Below are 15,253 nucleotides of genomic sequence, written 5' to 3' on the forward strand. Positions count from 1 at the left end.
CCTGGTTCCCTTGTCTGTAAAAGGAGGAGCATAATCATACCTACCCTACAGGGTTGCATGTGGATGAAATGAGTTAGTTCCAGGCAGGTAATAACCACTATAAACGTACGGGCTTCTATTACCTGGTCAGGACCACGACCCCATTTGCAGGTGGGAAAACAGAACAGCCAGCCTCCAGTGGACTCTGACTCAGTTCTTGGCGGCAGCACAGGCTCCCTCTATCTGACCCCAAATCCAGTGCATCAGACCATATTCTTAACAACATCTTTTATTGATTTTACAAGAGAAAAAAATAGAAAGTTATTTTAGAGTTAATGCCTGTACAGCTTTTTCTCCCCCTAAATTGCATGGTACATACAATTATTCTGAACATCAACTGAGATCCTGGGAGCAAGTGTGTGCGGTTTTCGTGCAAGCTCCCGGACACGTCTGACCTGTAAACATGCCTCGGTGGGGATGGAAGGCTGGGCTCCCTTGAAACCCGCGGCCCTGGTTTTGGTCACTAAAAGCTGGTCAGGTCTCCTGGGAGCCCCCAGGCCCCGGAGGCACTTGCCACATCTGGGGGGTGAGCAGGGCAGCCGGGGGCTTGCAAGCTACAGAAATGATGGATCTTCTCTGGGAGAAACGATTCCTTATCTTCACATCAGCCCCACGCTCCAAATGAGAAGCGCATTTGCATAGCTGCTCGGCTGAAGCTGCAAAGCTCATGAAGTATCTGCTGGGGCTTTTGGTTGCATAGGAACTACTTAGAGTACAGTAACGCGGCGGGGCTGGGCCGGGCGCCAGGAAAACAACGGATTAATATTTGGAACAAGAAATTACCCACCACCGGGAAACCAATTAGGTCCCTGATCCGAGCTTGTTACACGGGTGGAAATAGATGCGTTTTGGGCTTCACGCAGCTGGGGGGTGCAAGGCCTATTTCCAACTTGCTGGGAAGCTGCTCGATGAGGGAGAAGGGGTGGGGACCCCCGGCAACAAGAACCTCACTGCCCGATGCCCAGGACACGGGGTCAAGGACAGATGGAAAGGGAAACAGCAAGCGCGAAAAGCCTGGATCAGACCGAGGGCACGGACAGGCGGGGAGTGAGGGCCCCGCCCCCTCCAGGCTAGTTCCAGCAGAAGAGGGCGGGGCTTCTGGGGCCCGAGCCTGGGGCCGTGGCCCCGGTCCTCTGGCTCCGGGCCCTGCATCCAGACGGCATCTGGGTGTGTCCTACTGGCCTTCCGGGGTATGACGCTGCCCACCTGTCCTATCTGGGCCGGGCAGCACCGCAGGGACAAGGCTCCGCATGCCAGGGTGGGGCCGGCTGTAGGCCACCGGTGGGCTCAGCTCCTTCCGTTGCTGAGCAGGACACATGCCCTTGGCAGATCCCTTCTTGGGCTTGACCAGAGGACAGAGGCCCTGCAGGACCGGCTCCCCTCAGGGGATCCCTCCTTCTTAACTGGGCCTGGGCGGGACCCAGGATGGGTGAAGGGGTGGTAACAGTCCAGGCTAGACATCTGCAGGGGTCCAGGGGAAAGTCCCACCTGCTCAGCTGGCTCCGCAGCCCCCAGATGAGGCGGGGAGGTGGTGGGGGTGGGAGCTGCGGCCTCTCAGCGGGGGCCTCGGAAGGCAGGACTCTACGCCTGTCGGCGTTGGTGTCTGACGCCTGGCCTCCTTCGCCCGCTCAGCCCTACTCCAGGCCCTGGCATGGCTGGCCATGGTACCTTCCTGCCTGGAGTCAGGCCGAGCCCGCGGATCCCACGACAGGCCTCAGCAGACTCGGGCCCTGCTTTGCTGGATCTCACGGTAGAGCGATGGAGCCAGGGGACCCCAGGCTCCCTGCAGCTGGCCCCAGGACCGCGGGGGACAGTGGAAGGCCACACCACACCACTTCTTCCACCTGCCCAGAACTCCTGTATTTCCCAGGGCCATTCACCCCTTGAGTCCCTTCTCTCCAGCGGGCTCCCTCCATGCTGCAGCTCCCTTCCAGCTCCTGGGGTCTGGGGTCTGGGGTCTGGGCTGGCCCACACGGAGGCCTGAGGGCGGGGGACATGGGTGCTGAGTTGGGGCTGGGTAACGGAGCCCCACCCTGGCTGAGAGGACCAGCTCCCCCTCCTTCAGCGGTCAGCACCGCCAGCGTCTCGCTGTCTCCTTCTCGCTGATGCAGGTTTTGGGGCGTAAGGCTGTCGAGGGAGAGCACAGAGGGAGCAGTGTCACCCAGCCGCCATCCCCGAGGGCTGCCCCATGCCCTTGGGGTGAAATCCAGACTGCCCGGGGTTGCCATTCACGGCCCCTGGAGACCTGGCCTCCGCCCCCAGCAGCCTCGAGCTCCCTCTGCCTGACCAACCCTGAGCATCTTTCAGGATCCAGCTCGAGCATCCCTCCTCTGGGAAGCCCTCGCCCTGTGCATCCTCTCCTGGTTTCCAGTGGCCCAGGGCAGGACAACCCTTTCAATATAGCGCTTCTGCCCTTAATGGCCCTTTTCCCTCTGTACATGCAAGGCTTGGCTTCTGGGAAGCACACCACATTGCTCCCGGGGTTCTGCCCCCATCAGCCCCCCCACAGCCCCCCGGGGAAGGCTCCTGGGTGGAGGAGAGGTGTCTGAGAGCTGGCAGGGGCGAGAGACAGTGTGTGATGCTGCCAGCTCCTTCTCTGTTCCGACCAGACTCCTGAAGGGGGGTGGGAGGGGTGCTCTGGGCAGAGAAGGAAGCTGACCTGGGTCAGCTGCATTCTGCTTCCTTTTCGAGTTGGTAACGATTTGGTTTTCATTCATCATCTGCACGTCCTGACCCTCCACCTGATTACTGCAGGGAGGGAAAAGCCAGAAGGTTCCATCAGGCTCCAGGCAGCGTGTCCCTGCCATCCTTCCTCGTTAGGTCCGGCAGGGGAGGTGATGGGGGAGGGGAGGTCACGGGCTCGGGGCGCACCTGATGGCGGTGTGTTTCTCCTGGTGACAGATGTCCGTGTCCTCGGTGAAGAGGATGGTGTGGTAGGGTACTGTGGGCTCGCATGTGGGCAGGATGCCCCTGACCAGGTGGCCCACCATGGCCAGGATCCCATTGTACACGAGCAAGTCATCCACCAGGAGCTGGACAGACAGAGGAGGGGCTGTGTGGAGGGTGGCGTGTGGTCCATCATCCCCCTCATCCTTCCCACGTGTGACCTCGGGCAAAGTGCATCACTGCTCAGAGCCTCGCTTATTAGGTGCGCGGCCCGTGTTATGACTTCAAACCTTCACGACGACCAGGAAAGGCGCCTGGATTAGCCCCACATTGCAGATGGGGAAGCTGAGGCTCAAAGGGCTAAAATCTTTCGCCCATGTGGCAGGGCATGGCGAACTCGGGTCTCTGGTCCCCCAGGGCCCTAGCTCTCCCTACCCCAGAGTTGCCTCCGGCAGGAAGACCTCCCTACACCAGTGCAATTCAAGAAGAAAAGATGAAAGAAAAGCCACTTTGTTTTTCTCGGGGTGATGATTCGATCACTCGGAGGTTTTGAATTCACGGTTGGATGGCACGGCTCCCTGCCTCTGAGGACCAGGCATCTGTGTCTAAGGTTGCAGCCGAGAGAAGTAAGTCAAACTGCGACAAATGATAATTGCCGGCAGCCTAATTACCAATGAGCAGAATTATCTCAAAAAACGCAGCCAGTAAGTACTTACGCCAAACTCCTTCACCCCTCGATGGGGTGTTTTCGCGTAATTCCACAGTTTGATCATTGACACCGTGGTAGGCCGATCGAAAATCACATAAACCCGGTTCACCTGTCAGAGAGAAGAACTAATTAGAACAGGCATGTTTGGGAACAGAGGCACTGGGCTGGGCCCGGGGTGCCAGGCGTGGGCCGGGGCGCGAGGGGGGTGGGTGCCCGAGGCAGTGCCGGCCCAGGTGGGCCGCCTGGGCTGCTCGGGGCCGCTGTGCGTGGGGTTCCCGCCGCCTTTCTTCTCCTTGCAGCCCATCTTGAGTCAGGTCACGTGTGGCTGCGTTTGCAACAAACCGCTGAGCTGGCTGTTGAAAGGCCTGTTTTCTGGGCCTGGCATGGCCGTCACTGAAATGCCTGCGGAGAACTGGGCGCACCCTTCCCTTTCCTCCACGTCAGGTCCAGAAACACAGTCTGGGGCTCCAGGGGCCAAGGGAACGGTCCCCAGCTCCAGAGTCAAGAGGCACGACCTCCGAGCAATCAGCACAGCCTTGACCCCTGTTTGTCCTTTCTCTGGATCATAAATGAAAAGCACAGCCGAGTGGCCTTGAAGGCACCGCCGGGTGATTTTCAGCGGAGATCTTTGAACCTCTGCCGGCGGAGGGGGAGGGAGGTGTCCCGATCCGTGGCTGATCAGCTAGTAAAGTGGGACCCAACAGCCTCCTCACCCCCAGCAAAGACTCGCAAATATTAGGGGGCCCCTTGCAAGACAGAAGGAAGCATAAGAATTCAGTGTTGGCCACAGGCTGCAGACTTCGTGTGGTTCCAGCCCTGGGTCTCAGCCCCGAGAGGACGTAGGGGGATGTGGACAGGGTCAGCCTTCCTCTTGTACCATGGAAATAATAAAGGTCTAGAGGAGGGTCCTCAAACTCAGTTGCCCACAGCGTTCAACTGGATACAAATGTTTGAGCCCAGCTAGAAGAGGGAGAGACGGAGAAGCTGCTCTGCACCCAGAGGCCTTCATGTGAAAGATGTTGGCAGATGCCTGCTGGCCAAGGTCAAGGTGGCAGCCGGCTGGACTGGCCAGGGGCCACCAGTTTGCAGCCCCAGGTCGGAGGGCTGATAGATCTATGTGGTTCTCCTTTGCAGTGGTGGGGCTGAGGGGTTTGGCCTCTTCTCAAGGGAAGCTGATGGACCATTGAAGGGGTGCTGCCCCTTCCTGTGAGGGTTTTGAGAGGAAAATGTACCCCTTATCTTCCCACCCAGTGGTCACAGGGGTAGATGCCCAGCCCCTGCTGCACATCTATACAGGCATCTGGCCCCGTGACTGAGAGGCTAGGGAGTGCTACCCAACCCCTCCCATCTCCTGGTCTCTCACCTCCCTCTCTACCACTATCGACCAGGCCCAGGTGGGCAAAGGCCCACCCCGAGGTTCGCCATCAGGCCTTGGAGCAAAGAGATAGGCAGGACCAACTGCAGAGTCTGAGATCTGGGAGACTGAGTCAGTTGGTTGGAAGAGCTTACCAGGCAGGTCTGAGGCCAGAGAGAGGGCAAGGTTGGGGTCAAGTGCCCAGCGGCATAAAAAGGGAGCAGAAACAGTGAATGTGGAGAGGCTGGGGCTGGGAAAAAGAGGACAGAGTGGACTCTGCAGAGAGAGACAGGGGCAGAAAAGAGAACCAGAGAGGGATGTCTTGCAGGGATCGACAGATGCCCAAGCCCCCAGGACTGCTGCACTGGGCTCCTGGCCTCAGAGTCCAATGTAGCCCTTCATCTCCCTGGTGTCCCCTTATAATATGCACCCTCAGAGCAAAGGGAAAGAACTCTGGCCAGGAAGAGCCAACCTGTCAGATGTGTTAGCAAAGACCCGAGGCTTCCTGGCGGCCCCTGGGCACTTTGACTTGTTCGAGGTTAACCTGGCCTGGAAGAAAGATGTGTCACTGAGACCAGGGACAGAAAGCGCCCCCAGCATCCACCCCAGGGCTGAGAGCCTCCGGAACCCACCAGGCCGGGCAGGATGGGAGCCAGCCACATGTGTCTGCCGTCACTGGTGTCGTTCACTTGGTCGATGAGCTTGTCGGGGGTCCGGACGTCCCCGCATACGCCCTCCAGAGAGTTGACGCTGTCGGGGAAGGCGGCGATATCTGTAGACGCCTCTAAGCTCTCATAACCCAAAGTGGAGTGCTCACCACCGTGCACCTCTTGCGGCCTCCAGCCTCCATCACGCTGACGGCACGGCTCAGGGGACGCCAGGGCGGGCGCGCCTGGCGGGCAGAGCCGCCATCTGCTGCTCTGGGCAGCCAGAGGAGTGACAGCCAAATTAGACATGTTCTGGGGAAAATGAAAGCAAGGAGGCTGACGGGAGTCGGGGTGAGAGTGGAGGCGTGGCCAGTATCAAGGAAAGGGGAGGAAAGCGGGCAGAGAGCAGGCTGAAAAAGACGGGTTTCATGGAAGGGCTGGAGGCGGGAATAAAAACTGTTGCTGTCTCTTTGGAGAGTGGAGGGCAGACTCTGAGGTCTTCCTTTGAGAGGGGATGGACGGGGTCATGGCTGGATTCTGCCTTGGCATGTGACCACCCTACCGAGACTGGAAGGATGTGGGGGGCGGAGCCTGACTCAGCTATTGCTACTCAACGAATGGGCATTAATGTGGACGGAGAGGACATGGTCCCAGCTCTGACTCTGCCATCCTGGCCTGTGAGATCTTGGGCAAGTCATGGGCTATCTCTGGGCTTGTTTCCTCATCTGTAAAATGGGAATAAACATCTCTCTGTCCCAGAATTGATGAAGACTTATACATCTAAGGAATCACTAATAACGATCAAAACCACCAAGAATCACTTATCCCAGGTGAGGAGCATGGTGCCACCAGGACAAAGCGGAAAAGGATCCAATCAGAACCCAGGGACCCCAGAGAGATGCAAGGGAGGCTTTTGGGTTTGACCTGCTCTGGTAGTTCCCTAACTGGTGCGTCAGGGATCACAGATCAAGAGCCCAGAGGGGTCAGGCAGGTTGTATCAAAGGGAAGCAGGACAGCTCAGTGGTCAAGAGCATGGTCTTTGGAGCCAGACTCCCAGCTCACTGGCTGTGTGACCTTGGGTAAGTTACTCAACCTCTCTGTGCCTCACTTCACAAGATTGTTGTGAGGGCAAATGAGGTACACGGGACAAGCCCTGGCACCGAATGAGCCCTTGGTGAATATTAACACTATGTTTCTGGGGCCTGGGAGGTAACTGGAGGTAGAGGACTGGGATCAACTAGGTGGATGCGCTTGGGGAGAAAGGGCAGCAGACACTCAGGTCCAGCCATCGTCACTATGCAGGACTGTGGCCTCGCACTGCCAACTTCTCAAGAGAAGCTGAAGATTGGGTTGTCATCTGAAACCTCCTGATTTTTAAAAAATATTAGCGACTAACTCAAAACATTAAAAAACTCACTGGGCTAACAGTTTGCTAATTCTGGTGTCGGTATTCTGTGAGCAAAGGGCTCCACGGTCAATAAATTCAGGACACACTGGGTTGAACACAATAGAACAGGTTTCTCCCTACAGGTCCTGTCAGAGCCTTTACAACTCCAAAGTGTCTGTGGTTCTCCAAGAGGGGGCTGCAGGTGGTAGCCTCTCTCAAATCCCTGAACCACAGGACTCTTTGTCTTATGGATGTCGTGGCAGGTGTGCCTGGGAGCTTCTCTCTGCTTTGCAAGGGTCACATCTGACTGTAAGTAGAGCCCAGTGGCATTTTTAATTTCCAGGTCTGGTTCCTACAGGGACATTTCTCTCTACATTCGAGGATTCTGCTTCTTCCCCTGACCCTCCCATGCTCCCTGCAGTCTGGGTGGAGCCCCCCTTCTGCCTAGAAAGGATACTGTTTTCCGACAGAGGGATTTTTTCTCCCTGTTCGTCATACAGCTCCAGGCCGGTAAGACCGATGTAATAGGGGTCACCCCAGCTGGTCAGGAGCTGAAACTGGAAAATGACTGCAACATGTTATTAAGGAAAAACAGGCTTAATTTTCTGGAGAACAGAGGAAAACAATTACAAAGATAAAAGGGATATGTATATATATATATATATATGTATGTGTGTGTGTGTGTATATATATATATATATATACGTTTATAGAGATGAACGAGAGAAAAAAATGATTTCTTTTTCCTTTGAGACTGAAGTCAATCACAATGTATGTGGCATGAAATTTTCTTTAATTTAAACTGCATATGAATGTGTGTATGTGTGTTTTAAGAATTCAAAAGCTTTCTCCAGGCCCCAGGAGGTAGGAGGACAGGCAGGGAGGGTGTGCTCCAGGGAGCTGGCAGGGGGGACGTATCTGTCACAAACTCAGTATTTAGAGCTGAACAGTGACCAGGCCTCAAACTACCTCCTGCCTCAGTTTCCCTGGTTGTAAAATGACACGAACAGAGTGCCTGTTCCCTGCTCCACCCGTTTCAAGTGTGCAGGGTGTGAACAGGGAGGGGGGGATGCGGGAGCATCACAGTATTGGGGGGATGGGCCCTGGCAGGGTGACCGCCCCCCCCACTCCCGCATTGCTGACTGCACCTCACACAGACAACCAGGCATCCAGCCCTTCCTCAGCTCTGTCCCCCACTGGCTTCCAGAATCCCCAGGAGCAGGCAGGCCGGGAAGCCTGAGAAGTGGTAGGGTGGTCCCCAGGCGATAAAGCCAGAGGGAGAACAGGCTAGTGAGAGAGCCAGGCTGTCTGTGTCCACTAACCCGGTCCTACCCCTTCCCGGCTAGGTGGCCTGGCAAGTTAGTTAACCTCCCTGCGCCTCAGTTTTCTCAGCTGTGAAATGGGGCTGCAGTACCCACCTCACGGGGCTAACACATGAGGTTCATACAGGCGATCTACTGCAAACAGTGCCGGGCGGCAGAAAGGGTCCAGCACATTTGAGCTATGATTCCTTCTCTCTTCACCTCCTCCCTGCCTGGTTCCGAGGAGAGACCCCAGCCCAGTCCCCGGGTCAGTTCCAGCTTCTCTGGCCCCTCCCAGCTACAGTCCTTGGTGCTGCCTCCTGAACCTCAGCCCACCAGGGGGGCGGGGCCTGGAACTCCTCGGTCCCAGCAGCACCCAGTGTCCCCAGGGACCCGGGAGCTCTCCCAACCTCCCCTTAGTTTCGCTGCATGGGCTCCAGCTGCCTTGGCTGTGGCCTGGCTGAAACCCAGGGCAGCAGCTGAGGCCCAGACCCCAAGTCAGGGCCCGCGAGGAGGCCACAAGGGCCTCGCCCTCTCCCTGGGTTCTGGGCATAGACCCAGTGCCTGGGATGTGAGGCCGGTGGAGGAGGATACAGCCACAGGGCATCAGGGGCGCCTCATAGTCCATGCTCGCCCGCTCCAGGCTCTTTGTGTCCAGTCTGAAAAAAACACAAAACAGCACCAGGAAGCAGAGGATTGCAGTGGCCCGAGTCGCTGGTCAGTTATCCCCCGGGGAGGCAGTGGGGGAAGGACACACAAGCTTCTGGAATTCCCATCTACTGGGGGAGGCTCGTCACCTTGGGTTTGACTCGCATTCCTCAAAACAACCCTGGGAGGTGGGTACTCTCACATCCCTGTTGTGGGTGAGGAAACTGGAGCACAGGGAAGTGAAGTCACTTGCTCAAGGTCACACAGCTGGGAGGTGGCAGAAGTGGGATGTGACCTGAGGTTGTCTGGTTCCAGGGTCCACACTCTTAATCACCCCACCCAACTTTAGCCCCTTCATGAACAAGGTAAGTCCACACTGTTCTGAGAGCTGAGTGAGACTCATGATGGGCCAATGGGGTAGAGTGCTGGGAGGGGGCAGGCTACCCCAGGCAGTAATCAGGGAAGTGATGTCTGAGCTAAGGAGGAGGCAGCCATGGGAAGAGTCAGAGCCGAGCCTTCCAAGCGGAAGAGCACCCAGAACAAAGGCTCTGAGGTGGGACGGGGCTGGACAGTTGATGTTTGTCCCAGAAAGCAGCCAGATGGGCTGAAGTGTGGGGTGGGATGGGAGGCGGGCAGGGAGAGGAGGCAGAGAGGTGGGGAGAGCCCTGAAGTCTTTGCTTCATGATCTTGAGCAAGAGGCTTCATTCCCCTGGGCCTCAGTTCCCACATCTGTGAAATGGGCCTAACAATCCCTGCTTCAGAGGGTGGTTGGAAGGATTCCCTGAAGGATGACTGCAAAGCATCTGGCTCACAGCAGGCACACGGGAGGGAGCCTCTCTCCTCCTCCAGACTCCTCCCCGCGGGGCTTCTCTCCCTGGTCCACGGCCAGTGCCCTCCGGCCCTGGCCTGGTTTTCTTCAGTTTCAAGGGCAGTGTTATAATTAAGTGACTATCCCCAGTATCTGGCCCAAGGAGTGATCCCAGCTACAGTGGAGGGAAACTCATTTTGTTTTGAGAGCTTGGCCTCTGGTACTTGGACATCAGGGGGTTTAAATGAATAAACTTAACATGGCATTTACAGATTGTTATGAACTTAACGCAGCTGAGACGGGCCAAGCAATCCCAGGGAATCCATGAAACGTTAGGCTCTATTTTTCTCTCTGAATCTTTCTAAATCAGGAATACAGAAACAAGAGGAGGAAGGCCCTTCCCCGAATTGGCCAGCAGGCATTTCTGGAATCTAGGCGGGCTTGAGCCTCTCTTCCCAGCAGGAAGCACAACGAAGCATTTAAAATCTCAAGCACTCCAGACTATGAGAAAGCCAAACATCCCCAGACAAGGTGGGTACATCCCCCAGGCTTCCGGAGAGGCTTGGCTAAGCTTTACAAAACAGCCAAGTTGAAAAGCAATGTGTTTGATCATCATTTCAAAACCCTTTAGGTACACATTTCAGAGCACGATGCAAAGCCAGTGCCCTTGGACCGGGAGGGACCATTCATGGAGCCGCTCCCCTCACCTCTGGGCTGGTGGGGGCAGCGGGCAGCGTTGCAGGTAGTCCACAAAGAGGATTTCTTGAGCAAAATCGAAGTGGCAGTTGCCCGGCCCCTTCCGGATGAGGAAGCCCTCAGGAGGGGAGACGCACAGGCCATCCAGGGAGACGTGGACGATTTTAGCCTGGCAAACAACAGAAATAACGAGTCTGAAGAACAGGAGCCAGTGTGAGGAGGGTGGTGAGCGCTGACGTGGCTGGCGCTGCTGGCAGCTGGCATGTATGACTGGGGGCCTTCACAGAGCCCCCAGGCCCTTCTCCCAGGCCAGAACCACTTGGCCGGGGTCCCCTTTCTGGTGCCATCCCTACTCTGTGCTGGGCACTGGACGTAGAGCAGGGGAGCAGGAAGGTGAGGCTCCAGCCACAGTGGACACGTACAGACCTTCCCCGGTCTACTCAGCTGCAGCGGCCTGAGGAGGTATGACATGGTGGTCAAGGGCGTGGACTCAGCTGCTCTGAGATCCACCATGAGTAGTTGTGCAAGTTACTTAACCTCCCTGCCTCAACTTCCTCATCTGTTAAATGGGCTCAACGAGGAGCTGACTTATATAAAGTCTCTAGAACAGAATAGCGCCTTGCACAAAATACACACTGCACCAGTGTTAGCCTGGACTGATCCTTCTCCAAACCCTGGCTCACACCTCACCTCCTCTCCTAGCACCTGCCCCTGCGACAGAAATGGGCCCCTTCCTGATATTCCTTCTCACAGCCCTTGGCTTGTCCTTTGAAGGGCATGTGTTCCCTAGCTGTGTCCTCCATGGTTTCGGGGTCTCCCCTGATGGCAGAGACCCCAGCTGGATTATCTCTACATCCGCCTCTGGGCATGGCACACAGTAGGAGCTTGCTGAATTGATTGGATCTGCGCCACCATGGCCCCCTGTTATAGGCAGATTTTGCCAGCCGGATGACCAGGATCTGCCAGTAAATGTCAAAGCCTAATGGCAGGATCTGAGGTGGCTCAGCTCCGTTCCCCTGGGGAAGGGCGGTGGTAGGGGAGCAGAGAGGGCGCTAAGCCAGTACCCTCTCTGACTCCACATTTTGGAATCAGGGCTTCTTGGCACCTCACTCCACCTTCATGGTTAGCAGCCCAGCCAGCTGCTGACCAAACTGGTGGTGCTTCACCCCGGAAGACGCAGAGGGCTTCTCCGTGAGGAAAGGAAGGGGCCCTGTCCTGGGTCTCGTGGATAACCATGTACCCTGGGGCTCTTCACCCCCCCGTAACTCAGTCAGTCGGTCACAGGGTGCATAACCTAAAAGGTGTACAGGGGCTGGAAATGGCGCCCCCAAAGCTGTCACTACACTTCCACGCTGCTTTCCTCAAGCCTAATTCCTGCCTGGGCCCCAGGGCTGGACCTGTGACTCAGGCCTGGCCAAACAGAGAACTGTCACCCACGGGCCATGTGGATGCAAGAGCAACGTGGCTCCTGGGGTTTTGCTGGCTTGGAGCATGCAGGATGCAAGCCCAGAGCTGCCAGGGTTGGCCTGGAGGAGAAAGCCACCTGAAGTGAAGCTGGCAACAGAGCAGAGCAGAGGTCCAGGAAGTCCCTGTCCCTCTTCTAGGGCCACCACCATCTCCTGGGAGCATCTCTGACTTCCCCAGACCCCGGTTCATTGCCTCAGAAGGGGCTTTTATTATCACCTCCATCTTATAGCTAAGGAAGCTAGAGTTCCGAGAGGCTAAGCAATTTGCCCAAGGACACACTGGAGGGGTGTGAAGCCCACCTCTTGGAGTGCCAGGGCTGGCTCTAACCTCATGCCAGGGGCTCAGAGCCAGGGTGCCCAGTGGTGCCTTGTGGGGTAGGCATCTGATGCACTTCCCTGGGGAGGGAGGGACCAGAGTTCCATTACTCTGCGCCCTGGGATCGCCCTCTCAGATGGCGCTCATTCCCGCTCCCATGGTGGCCATTCATCACTGGCACCAAGGCTGGTGGGGGCCAGACCTGGGAAGCAGGGCCTCTGGGCCCAACGTTTCCAGGCGGTAAATCCAGGTCATGGAAGCTCAACTGGAAAGAGGGATTCACTCAAGGGAAGGGAAAGGCCCAGAGGCATGAGTTGAGGCAAAAGAATGTTTCTTTAACGCCAATATAGCTGACATTTTATTCGCGCTCGACCCAAGAGCACGCTTACAAAGACACCAGGGCGGCCTGGGCGGCGTTTGTAAACTGCACACTCAGGGGAGCCAATGCTCCTGAAGACAAGCGCCGGGGGCTGGGGGCTGCTCACGCCGCTGTGATAAACCCCCACAGTCTTAAGTCCCTGGACGTACTGAGGACCCAGGCCTGGGCTCACGGCATCCTCACAGGCCAGGTCCTGGCTCTGTCAACTTCTGAGGGCCAGAGGCAGGTATCCTCCTCCCCCTTTTACAGATGAGGAAACTGAGGTCCAGGGAAGGCGGGCCACTTGCCAAAGGTCACACAGGTGGTAAGGGTCAGAGGGGGGGATTCAGACGCAGAGCCTTGTGCATTTGGGGCCCTAACTGCATTGCTATATTTTAGGTGACCTTGTCATCATCACTTCCATGTAGTGGGAGGGGACAAATGTCTCATGGCTCATGGTCACACAGGTCAGAAAAGCCCATGAAAAGGGGCACTTCTTCTCTTTTTTTTTTGCGGTACGCGGGCCTCTCACTGCTGTGGCCTCTCCCGTTGCGGAGCACAGGCTCCGGACGCGCAGGCTCAGCGGCCATGGCTCACGGGCCCAGCCGCTCCGCGGCATGTGGGATCTTCCTGGACCAGGGCACGAACCCGTGTCCCCTGCATCAGCAGGCGGACTCTCAACCACTGCGCCACCAGGGAAGCCCCAAGGGGGCACTTCTGATGCTCTTTTCCACATGCCAGCAGAGGCCCCTGCTTTTTCACATCCAGAAGGAGAAGAACATAGTGTAGAAATTAAGAGTGTAGGCTCCAAGCTCAGCAGACGTGGACAGGGCCTCTAGCTGTGTGACCTGAGACGAGTGACTGGACCTCTCTGAACCTCAGTTTTCAATACCCTGAAAGATGGGGGTAATAACACCTGCCTCCCAGAGGCTGGAATGCGGGTCCAATGAAACGACAAAGGCATGAGCAGCCCTCAGCCCGGGCCTGGCCGCCAAAGCGCTCAGTGAACAGCAGGGCTGCCACCGACCCCTGTGAGTGGGGGCTGGGCCCGCTGAGGACCCCTGAGCCCCCAGAAGAGACAAGGCGCTGCAGTTCTCCGAGTCAGCCCCGGGCTCTGTAGCTTGCATTTGCTGTTTGCAGAAGGGAACAGCGGCAGCTCTCTCTCCCTGGCTGTAACCTCCCCCAGCTTCATTTGGAAAGTTCTGGAGGATTTATGCTCCTCTCTGGCAGCCACGCCAGCCATTCATCACGGTGCTGTTTCCCTGACAGCGGACTGAGCGCGGCTGCCGTTGCCCGGCTTACCCCTCGATAGGTGTCCTCGGGAGATTTATTGTAGTTCCAGAAGCGCAGGCCTGCGATGCTCTCGGCTCTGTCGAAGTGGATCGTGACCACGTGGTCCAGCCCCGGCAAGAAGGGGATCAGCCACATATGCTCATCCTCCATCGTGATGTTGGCTCCGTCGATTAACCTGCACTCAGCGGGGAAGGAGCGGAGAGACGGGGGCAGCCCGGTCTGCCGGGAGAACTCACAGTGTGGGGTCTACACCCACTCCTGTCCCCACGGCAGCCCCTGCCTGGCACGAGCCTGGCTGGATCCGGCTCATTACGGGGAGGTGAGACTAATTAAAGCAGCAGTGAGGAGCCACCTCTCATGTGTGAAGTTAGACAGAATAGGAAAACAAGGGGAAAAATAACAGTCTGTGCGGTTAAAGGTACAGCGAAGCCATCATCGAGGGTTTTAAAGCGGGGATGCGGGTGTGTGCTAGCTTTTAGGACTCTTTAACCCAGCGATCCCATTTCTAGAATTTATTCCCCCTAAGAAAAATTTATTCAACATGTCAAAAAGCTATCTGCACCAAGATACTACTTACATTAGCAACAAACAAGCAAACCCTGAAAGGTCTCAGGGAAAAGTTCAGTAAATCTGTACGGTAGTTAAAAGGTAATCACAAGGATGATGCAGTAACGGGGAAAGGGGGGGGCGCTGATTTTAATGCTGTAAAACGAGGACAAGGACCAGGAGAGATTACGCAAAAGTGAAAGATCTATTTCTGTCAGGGGGTGGGGGGTGACTACTTCGATTTTCCCAAATTTCTATGAAGTGATGTATTGACTCCATGGTACATTTTGAAAGAATTCTATTCCTTCTTTCTTTCTTTCTTTTTTTCTTTTTTTTTTTTTTGGTACGCGGGCCTCTCACTGCTCCGGATGCGCAGGTTCAGCGGCCATGGCCCACGGGCCCAGCTGCTCCGCGGCATGTGGGATCTTCCCGGACCGGGGCACGAACCCATGTCCCCTGCATCGGCAGGCGGACTCTCAACCACTGTGCCACCAGGGAAGCCCTATTCCTTCTTTCTTGTGCTGGGGGAGAAAGATACTAAAGCACCAGGGGTAACTTGGCAGCTCCTGGCGTGGGACAAGTACAAGAAGGGGCAGGTGCCTCTGGTGGGGCGATGGTCTGGCCTGTAGTCACCCAGCCTGGATATCCCAGGGCAGCCCGCCACTGCTGGGAGGGAGCCCCCAGCACCCTCATGTTCTAAAAGAGCTTGTCACCACACTGCAGTCCCATCCTGGCCAGTTTCTGGTTCTCCTGCTTGGGACATCCTGTCTCATCCTTCCCAACTCTGCCCAGCACACCC

At 56.6% G+C, this 15,253-nt stretch overlaps 1 protein-coding gene across 7 annotated transcripts in view; it reads right to left on the reverse strand.

Moving 5' to 3' along the window:
• Positions 1 to 252: 252 nt before the first annotated feature.
• Positions 253 to 15,253, reverse strand: part of KATNIP (katanin interacting protein) — a 200,858-nt gene continuing 185,857 nt past the window's right edge. For 4 of the 7 annotated variants that reach the window (XM_067706309.1, XM_067706308.1, XM_067706307.1 and 1 more), the window contains 9 exons: positions 13,918 to 14,083; positions 10,487 to 10,644; positions 8,918 to 8,982; positions 7,480 to 7,590; positions 5,621 to 5,760; positions 3,642 to 3,743; positions 2,911 to 3,071; positions 2,699 to 2,787; positions 253 to 2,166 (listed from right to left, as the gene is read on the reverse strand). In XM_067706309.1, coding sequence (XP_067562410.1) covers positions 2,108 to 2,166; positions 2,699 to 2,787; positions 2,911 to 3,071; positions 3,642 to 3,743; positions 5,621 to 5,760; positions 7,480 to 7,590; positions 8,918 to 8,982; positions 10,487 to 10,644; positions 13,918 to 14,083 — 1,051 coding nt within the window. In that variant the 3' untranslated portion in view covers positions 253 to 2,107. The other 3 variants (XM_067706311.1, XM_067706310.1, XM_067706312.1) reach the window with 3 other exon arrangements.

The sequence above is a fragment of the Pseudorca crassidens genome, chromosome 15 (genome assembly GCF_039906515.1).
Source record: "Pseudorca crassidens isolate mPseCra1 chromosome 15, mPseCra1.hap1, whole genome shotgun sequence".
Taxonomy (NCBI): domain Eukaryota; kingdom Metazoa; phylum Chordata; class Mammalia; order Artiodactyla; family Delphinidae; genus Pseudorca; species Pseudorca crassidens.